Source organism: Ursus maritimus, unplaced genomic scaffold, assembly GCF_017311325.1.
Source record: "Ursus maritimus isolate PB19 unplaced genomic scaffold, ASM1731132v1 scaffold_5, whole genome shotgun sequence".
NCBI classification, from domain to species: domain Eukaryota; kingdom Metazoa; phylum Chordata; class Mammalia; order Carnivora; family Ursidae; genus Ursus; species Ursus maritimus.
The window spans coordinates 52,875,969-52,885,719 of record NW_024426663.1 but is presented as its reverse complement, the minus strand read 5'-3'; the positions used below and the strand labels follow the sequence as shown (position 1 = coordinate 52,885,719).

The window sequence follows — 9,751 nt, the reverse complement described above, 5'->3', positions numbered from 1 at the left end:
CAAACAGGCATTCAGATTCTAAAGACTTGTGGCGTTGGAGAAATGGAGGCTGAAAAGGAGCACTTTCCTAGACTAAGGCAAGTTCTTCTCTTTGTTTTGCTAGCTCACACTTGGGCGGAGCAGGAAGATTATCGTATTGCTGAAGAAACAGAGAGTAGTTCATTTGTGGCCAATCTAGCAAAAGACTTAGGGCTAGCGGTAAGAGAGCTCTCTTGGCGGAGGGCTCGGATCATTTTTACAGATGACAAAAAATATTTTCAGCTGAACCTTCAGACTGGAGATTTACGAGTAAATGAGAAACTGGATCGGGAGGAATTGTGTGGCTCCAGTGAGCCTTGTGTACTGCAATTCCAAGTGTTACTGGAAGAACCTTTAGAGGTATATAGGTATAAGCTTTTGGTTACTGACATAAATGACAATTCCCCTGTGTTCCCAGAAGCAGAAATGATTTTGAAAATCATGGAAAATACTCTTCCAGGGACTGTGTTTCCCCTGAAAAATGCACAAGATTTGGATGTAGGGATCAATAATATTCAAAACTACATCATTTATCCCAACTCCCATTTCCACGTTTTTACACGCAATAGCGGTGAGGACAGAAAATACCCGGAACTGGTTCTGGACAAAGCGCTAGATCGAGAGGAGCAGCCTGAGCTTAGGTTAACTCTCCTGGCAGTAGATGGTGGAGTTCCTCCCAAAACTGGGACTGCCTTGGTCCTCATTGATATCTTGGACATCAATGATAATGCCCCTGAGTTTGTGCAGCCACTCTATCGTGTGCAGATCCTAGAAAACAGTCCTTTGGGATCTCTTATTGTCACTGTTTCAGCTAGAGATTTAGACACAGGAACAAACGGCGAAGTATTCTATTCATTCTTTTATGGCGATGAAGAGATTAGTAGGACATTTGCACTTAATGAACTCACAGGAGAAATTAACTTAATTAGGAAACTAGATTTTGAAAAAATTATGTCATATGAGCTGGATATTAAGGCCTCTGATGGGGCAGGTCTTTCTGGAAAATGCACTGTCATAATAGAGGTGGTGGATATAAATGACAACACCCCAGAACTGACGGTGGCTTCACTTATAAGCTCCATCCCAGAAAATTCCCCTGAGACCACGATAGCTCTTTTCAGTATTCAAGACCGAGACTCTGGGGACAATGGAAGGATGGTTTGTTCCATCCAGGAAGATGTTCCCTTCACTCTGAAACCTTCCGTTGAGAATTTCTACAAGCTAGTGACAGAACGAGAGTTAGACAGAGAGAGCCAGGCTGAGTACAACATCACCATCACCGTCACCGACCTGGGGACCCCCAAGCTGAAAACCCAGCACAACTTAACCGTGACGGTGTCCGACGTCAACGACAACGCCCCCGCCTTCAGCCAAAGCTCCTACACCCTGCGGGTCCGCGAGAACAACAGCCCCGCCCTGCACATCGGCAGCGTGAGCGCCACCGACAGAGACGCGGGCGCCAACGCGCAGGTCACCTACTCGCTGCTGCTGCCGCCCCACGACCCGCACCTGCCCCTGGCCTCCCTCCTGGCCCCCAACTGGTGCGCGTGCTGGTGGTGGACGCCAACGACAACGCGCCCTTCGTGCTGTACCCGCTGCAGAACGGCTCGGCGCCCTGCACCGAGCTGGTGCCCAGGGCGGCCGAGGCGGGCTACCTGGTGACCAAGGTGGTGGCGGTGGACGGCGACTCGGGCCAGAACGCCTGGCTGTCGTACCAGCTGCTCAAGGCCACGGAGCCCGGGCTGTTCGGCGTGTGGGCGCACAACGGCGAGGTGCGCACGGCCCGGCTGCTGAGCGAGCGCGACGCCGTCAAGCACAGGCTGCTGGTGCTGGTCAAGGACAATGGCGAGCCGCCGCTGTCGGCCAGCGTCACGCTGCACGTGCTGCTGGTGGACGGCTTCTCGCAGCCCTACCTGCCGCTGCCGGACGTGGCGGCGGCCGAGGCCCGGGCCGACCCGCTCACCGTCTACTTGGTCATCGCCTTGGCGTCGGTGTCGTCGCTCTTCCTGGTGTCGGTGCTGGTGTTCGTGGCGGTGCGGCTGTGCAGGCGGAGCCGGGCAGCGTCGGGGGGCGGCTGCTCGGTGCCCGAGGGCCCGTTTGCGGGCCACCTGGTGGACGTCAGCGGCACGGGGACCCTGTCCCACAGCTACCAGTACGAGGTGTGTCTGGGGAGAATCTGGGACCAGGGAATTTAAGTTTTTGAAGTCTGTTGTCTCCACCCAACAGAGGTCTGTGAACAATGTGGAGGAAAACTCAAATTTTGTAAATAGGTTTGGATTCAGTTAGGAATTTGGGTGAAGGAATTTGGGTTCTTTCTGAATATGATAGGTCTCCATTACTGTTTTTGGTCAGTATAGAATTTCTTGGGTGATTTGCTGATTCCATATTCCTATTAAGGCGATTAGAAATATTCTTTGAGTATATACTCATATTTACTCTCTTTTTATCATTTCTATTTTGATGGAGACAAAGAATTTTTAACTTCGTTGCATTACTGAAAAGTCATGAACATGTGTTGAGTTTATCAACCTTTCATTATCAAGCACTGTTGATTGAAGAGGACCCAGCCCCATCCTCTATTTGATAGTTATATGGAGACTCTAAATTTTTGATGTTGCAGTTACTTAGAAAGCACCATGATATTAATATAATGAAGTATTAGTATAGCTTCTGTGTAATCTGATACTAAGCCTACTTGTCTTAAATTTTTAAATGGAGAAATGTCTGCAAAAATTGCATGTTTTTGTTTCACAGTAGTATTAAATAGAAAGGTTACAATTTCTCCCATACTTAAGGGCTTTTCCTCTATATCAACCTTCAGTATACCATATATATGAGTATTGTCAAAAGATTATTAGTTATTTCAAGATATTTAAGTGATAGATCCCTTGTGGTATCTGTCTAGCTCACGCCATAATTTTCAGGAAACTTTTCTCTTCAGAAGAAGTGCATGGTTGCAGCCATGTTTATTTTATTTGACCCATTTCCCTCTGTCTTCAGACAATCAGACAAGATGATATTGCTAATCCAAACTGAGTAAATCTCTTTTGTTTAAAAAATAGCTTTAGAAATCAGATCTAAAATATTTTCTGTTAGGAACTTAACAAGAAAGTAGTAACGTGTTGGCTAAATACATGGAAGGAAAAACAGAAAGTCAGTGCACTTAGAGACAAGAAGAAAGGAGATGCCTAAAAAGTAACATTATGGATTTTCAGGTCCCTCCCAAGTCTGCTTTCTCCCCTGGCTTTTTGGAAACAAGTATGTGGGCTTTTAAGAAATCTCCCTTTAATTATGATAACCACATGGATTTTTCCCTTGTCAAAAGCATGTTTAGATTCTTGCATGGATAGAACTTTACTCTTCATTGGAGATTTTTAAATTGGGCTTTTTATACTAGTATAATACTATTTGGGATCAAAAGTTTGTGGATTAGTAGTCTGTAAGGGACAAGCATAGATAGGCTTTGGTTAAAATATATGATTTTGAGAAGAACTGATGGCTATTTTAAAATTTTACAGTTTTTAAAAAAGATTTTATTTATTCATTCATTCATTCGACAGAGATAGAGACAGCCAGCGAGAGAGGGAACACAAGCAGGGGGAGTGGGAGAGAAAGAAGCAGGCTCATAGTGGAGGAGCCTGACGTGGGGCTCGATCCCCGTAACGCCGGGATCACACCCTGAGCCGAAGGCAGACGCTTAACCGCTGTGCCACCCAGGCTCCCCTACAGTTTTTTGAGTGTCTTATGGAAATTCTTTGAAAATTATCCTATGTAAGAAAGTTTTGAATATTATTACTGTCATAATAGCATTAGTGTGAAATAACATTGACAATGTAAAATGTGTTCTAAAAGAGATGTATACTTTAGGATCTTTATAGCCTGGCATTTATGTTCTGTTTTTTTTTTTTTTTTAAGAATCTATTCCATTACATAGGGGATGCCAGAGTATTTTGCCATTTAATGAAAAACATTTAGATCATTCTGAAGTATTGCAAATTACTTTTCAAAAGAGCATAGAGGGGCGCCTGGGTGGCGCAGTCGTTAAGCGTCTGCCTTCGGCTCAGGGCGTGATCCTGGCGTTCTGGGATCGAGCCCCACATCAGGCTCCTCCGCTGGGAGCCTGTTTCTTCCTCTCCCACTGCCCCTGCTTGTGTTCCCTCTCTCGCTGGCTGTCTCTGTCAAATAAATAAATAAAATCTTAAAAAAAAAAAAAGAGCATAGAAAATGGCTACTTGGAAACATGGTGTTTGGTTTATCCAGCTCATATACTGTACTAGGATCCCAGCAAAAAAGGGGGCTCCTACATTAGGAGGAGAATCCATCTATCAGAATTTTAAAATTAATTGTGATTTATTGATTGATCTATTAAACAAATATCGGTTGAGCATCTACCATGTGCCAGGGACTATTCTAGATGTTGGGAGATGCGGACATGAACAAAACAAAGATCTCAAGCACAAGAAAGACACAGAAAAGAAAATATTAAATATGGACATATATGCTATATCAGATAAATGTTATGGAGGAAAAGCAGGGTAAGAGATATAGGAAAGCCCTCATATGCACTTTCCCATAGTTTGAAAGTCTTATAAAATCATAATTCTCTGACCTTATGTCAAATGATATCATAAACTAGTTAACTGGTAGCTTTTTCTTTGATGTGATTCAACTAATGGGAACCGCCGTTCTGTCACATACACTGCCTAGAATTTGAAAGAAAATCTAGAGGAATTCGTCCTTTTTGCTGAGGGAATTTTAAGAAATCACATAGGTATATACTGTTATTTTCACAACATGATTTATCACAATTGTCTTCTTTCACTTCTCAACTTTCCTAGTGCCTCACCCAGACTACAGGTTGTAAAAAGTAGGGATCATGTTTGGGTTGTTCACTGATCTATCAGAACTGAGTACATAGATACCAATAACACTTCTTTGAGTGAAGGAATGAATAATTATAATTACATGGTTTTCTGATTACATCACCTCCTTCAAACCATTTTCAAACTCCTAATAGCCCCCTGGATTATCAGAGAATACAACTGTAGCGATTCTTTTGGAAGACAACGCATGGTGGCGCTGCAGGCTAAGGCTTAAAAATTTTTTTTTAAAAGCCCAGGAACTGCTACGAACTGTACTTCCGATTTATAGCTGAAAACAAAAGCCTGTACGCAGAGTTCAGGACCAGTACGTCGTGCTACTCACCAACATTTCCGGACAGGTAACCGAGAGATCCATCACTGCCTAAGGTAGAACTGGGCCCTGTTTCTGAAAAGGCATTTGTGGAAGTAAAGATGGAGGCCGGAGGGGAGTGCTTTCCTAAACAAAGGCAAGTCCTGATTCTCTTTCTCGTGTTGGGAGTGGCTCTGGCAGGCTGGGAATCTCGTCGCTATTCCGTGATGGAGGAAACCGAGAGTGGCTCGTCTGTGGCCAACCTGGCCAAGGACCTGGGGCTGGGAGTGGGTGAGCTAGCAGCGCGAGGAGCCCGGGTGGTCTCTGAGGATAATGAACCCCGCTTGCAGCTTGATCTGCGGACCGGGGAGTTGATATTAAATGAGAAACTGGATCGGGAGGAGATGTGTGGCCCCACAGAGCCATGTGTAATGCATTTCCAAGTGTTACTGAAAAAACCATTGGGAGTATTTCGAGCTGAGCTACTGGTGAGAGACATAAATGACCATTCTCCAGAGTTTCCTGAAGGAGAAATGACTCTGAAAATCTCAGAGAATAGCCCCCCTGGGACCGTGTTTCCTCTGAAAAAAGCCCAGGACTTGGACGTGGGCAACAACAACATCCAAAATTACAGTATCAGTCCCAACTCTCATTTCCATGTTTCTACCCGCACCCGGGGGGATGGTAGGAAATACCCAGAACTGGTACTAGATAAAGAGCTGGATCGCGAGAAGCAGGCGGAGCTCAGATTAACCCTCACAGCGCTGGATGGCGGCTCTCCACCCCGGTCTGGCACCGCGCAGGTGCGCATCTTGGTCTTGGACGTCAATGACAATGCCCCTGAGTTTGCAAAGACACTCTACCAGGTGCAGGTTCCAGAGAACAGCCCTGTGGGCATGCTAGTTGTCAAGGTCTCCGCTAGAGATTTAGACACTGGGACAAATGGGGAGATATCTTATTCCTATTTTTATAGTTCTCAGGAGATAAGCACAACTTTTGAGCTAAACAATCTTTCAGGAGAAGTTCGACTAATTAAAAAACTAGATTTTGAAACAAGATCTTCATATGAGCTGGAAATAGATGCGTCTGATGGTGGGGGGCTTTCTGGAAGATGCTCCGTCTCCATTGAGGTAGTGGATGTTAACGATAACTACCCAGAAATAACTATTTCATCACTCACCAGTCCCATTCCTGAAAATTCTCCTGAGACAGAAGTGGCCCTATTTAGAATTCGAGACCGAGACTCGGGGGACAACGGAAGGATGATTTGCTCCATCCAGGATGATCTCCCCTTCCTCCTGAAACCATCAGAAGAGAATTTCTATACTCTGGTTACAAATGGGGCGCTGGACAGAGAGAGCAAAGCCTTATATAATATCACTATCACCGTCACCGACCTGGGGACCCCCAAGCTGAAAACCCAGCACAACTTAACCGTGACGGTGTCCGACGTCAACGACAACGCCCCCGCCTTCAGCCAAAGCTCCTACACCCTGCGGGTGCGCGAGAACAACAGCCCCGCCCTGCACATCGGCAGCGTGAGCGCCACCGACAGAGACGCGGGCGCCAACGCGCAGGTCACCTACTCGCTGCTGCTGCCGCCCCACGACCCGCACCTGCCCCTGGCCTCGCTGGTGTCCATCAACGCGGACAACGGGCAGCTGTTCGCGCTCAGGGCGCTGGATTACGAGGCGCTGCAGGCGTTCGAGTTCGGCGTGCGCGCGGCCGACCGCGGCTCGCCGGCGCTCAGCAGCCAGGCGCTGGTGCGCGTGCTGGTGGTGGACGCCAACGACAACGCGCCGCGCCGTGCTGTACCCGCTGCAGAAACGCGCTCGCGTCCCTACACGAGCTGGTGCCCAGGGCGGCCGAGGCGGGCTACCTGGTGACCAAGGTGGTGGCGGTGGAGGCGACTCGGCCAGAACGCCTGGCTGTCGTCACCAGCTGCTCAAGGCCACGGAGCCCGGGCTGTTCGGGCGTGTGGGCGCACAAGCGGCGAGTGCGCGCGGCCCGGCTGCTGAGCGAACGGCGCGGCGCCCGTAGCACAGGCTGGTGCTGGTCAAGGACAATGGCGAGCCGCCGCTGTCGGCCAGCGTCACGCTGCACGTGCTGCTGGTGGACGGCTTCTCGCAGCCCTACCTGCCGCTGCTGGACGTGGCGGCGGCCGAGGCCCGGGCCGACCCGCTCACCGTCTACTTGGTCATCGCCTTGGCGTCGGTGTCGTCGCTCTTCCTGGTGTCGGTGCTGGTGTTCGTGGCGGTGCGGCTGTGCAGGCGGAGCCGGGCGGCGTCGGGGGGCGGCTGCTCGGTGCCCGAGGGCCCGTTTGCGGGCCACCTGGTGGACGTCAGCGGTACGGGGACCTTGTCCCACAGCTACCAGTATGAGGTGTGTCTGAGGGAAGGATCTGGGACCAATGAGTTCAAATTCTTGAAGCCTATCTTCCCCAATATTCTGAGCCAGGACCTTGGGAGTAAGTCAGAGGGAAGTCCAACCTTCCGGAATAGTTTAGGTATCTGAAACTTTCCTGTTTACTTTTCCATCAGTTATGTCTCCTTCACCTTTCTGTTTCTTTTTTTAATCCAGTAGTAATTTTAGTTGTACTTTCCCCCTTTCTTTTCCATAGTAAATTTACTGTGTTTGTTGGCCTGATTATCCTATTATTATTTTTCCAATTATTGTAGTATTAGTAGAAATTCTATATCAGGAAATTCATATTTCTGATTAAAATTTTCATGCTCGTTCCTAAAGAATAATATGAAAATTAACCTCTCAGAATAAACAATTCTTATTTTCAAAGTATCTTACTAACGATATGACACTACTTAAGAATGCCTGATTCCTGGGGCGCCTAGCTGGCTCAGTTGGTTAAGCAACTGACTCTTGATCACAGCACAGGCTTTGATCTCAGGGTTGTGAGTTCAAACCTGTGTTGGGCTCCATGCTGGGTGTGGAGCCTACTTAAAAATGAAAGAATGTGTGATTTCTCTTTACATACTCATTTTTAAATTACTGGAAGCCTTTTAGGTTTTATTAGTAACACACCTATGACTTTTGCATAGCCCCTTACGTGTTTGAGGTGGAATCAATTTGTATTTACCCATGCCCAGTTTTTCCAAGCCCTTTTTTTGATTTTTGTTTTACAAATAGACAGCAATGTGTATGTTTTCATGCTATTTATTTCAAAAAGTCACACTTGTAAGCATTAGATTTTCATTCTGAGATACACGTCACATCATGAAAATACATCTTTATCATGCATTCTTTCTCAGAAATTCATGTTGAAAAAACATATGGGTTCTTACATGTAACTTAAGTTATGATCCTGATAAGAGTCCAGATAGATTTACTGATACCCAGATTGTATTTACGGTGTTTTTATATTCTAACAGCTCTAGTGCCAGGTAAGGCATTGCTTGCAATTATCTGCTATGATTGCAGAGTAGTTCTCAAGTGGCTTCCAAGTTCTAGGCCTAGAGAAGCTTTTGATGGCACAACATGCCAATATCTACTTGCCTTTGGATGATGACATTGTACTTGTTATTAGGGATTTGAAAGAATATATATTGCATAATTAATATTAGTTAACCAAAGAAAACTTACTAAAGGATATGTTGGTGAGGGTGTTGAATGATTTGAAGATGTAATCAGCTCTATTGTCAGGATTCCTCTATCTCCAGGAAGCCTCTTAGTTTTGCAGATGCTATGGAATGGTGTGGTAGACAGAATAAACGCTCCCTAAAGACATCGGCATCCTAATTCCTGGAACTTGTAAGATATTAAGCCATATTGTAAAGGGGAATTAAGGTTCAGATGGAATTAAGGTTGCTAATTAGTTAACCCGAAAATGGAATATCCCAGATGCTCTGTGTGGGCCTGATTCATCAGCTGAAAGGCCTTAAGAGCAGATCCGAGTTTTCCCTGAAATAAAGAAGAAATTCTGCCTGTGGGCAGGGGCTTCAGCTCGTGTGCCAGAGTTCCAGCCAGCCCTTTAATTGCCTGTCCTACAGATATTGGACTTGCCTAGCCAGCTCCCACAATTGAGTAAGTCACTTCCTTGCAACAAATCTCTCATTATGTATCTCTGCTGGTTCTGTTTTCCCAGTTGAACCTCAAATGATACAGGTTTTGGTACATGGAAGTGGACTACTACTGTAACAAATAACTAAAATCATAGGAGTTGTTTTGGAACTCGAAGGTAGGTAGAGGCTGGAGGATTTTGAAAAGCGTGATGGAAAAATACATTGCTTTGAAAAGTAGAAATATGGATATTAACAAGTCTGCTATCAAAGTCTCAAAAGGAAGTAAGGAGCATGGTGGAGAAAACATATGTTGCCATATGGAATACCTACCTAAATCAGGGTGCCTGGGTGGCTCAGTAGGTTGTGTCTGACTTGGTTTTGGCTCAGGTCATGACCTCAAAGTCGTGAGATCAAGCCCCACGTCAGGCTCCAGGCTGAGCTTGGAGCCTGCTTAAGATTCCTTTTCTCCCTCTCCCTCTGCCCCCTGCCCTCACTCTCCAGTGCCAGCGCTCTCTCTCTCTTCAAACAAAACAAAACAAAAACAA

General features: G+C 46.3%; 2 protein-coding genes across 2 annotated transcripts; both read left to right on the top strand.

Annotated features, from left to right (window-relative positions):
* On the top strand, window positions 1-3,542 carry LOC103663853 (protocadherin beta-15-like). The gene is given in 3 exon segments (XM_008691651.2): window positions 1-1,549; window positions 1,552-2,185; window positions 2,187-3,542. Coding segments are annotated over 3 exon segments (2,259 nt in total). The 5' UTR covers window positions 1-42; the 3' UTR covers window positions 2,305-3,542.
* A 1,659-nt stretch (window positions 3,543-5,201) lies between these two features.
* Window positions 5,202-8,066, top strand: LOC103663852 (protocadherin beta-15-like). Its single transcript, XM_008691650.2, is given in 5 exon segments — window positions 5,202-7,007; window positions 7,010-7,091; window positions 7,094-7,161; window positions 7,163-7,228; window positions 7,231-8,066. Coding segments are annotated over 5 exon segments (2,385 nt in total). The 5' UTR covers window positions 5,202-5,312; the 3' UTR covers window positions 7,705-8,066.
* Window positions 8,067-9,751: the final 1,685 nt, after the last annotated feature.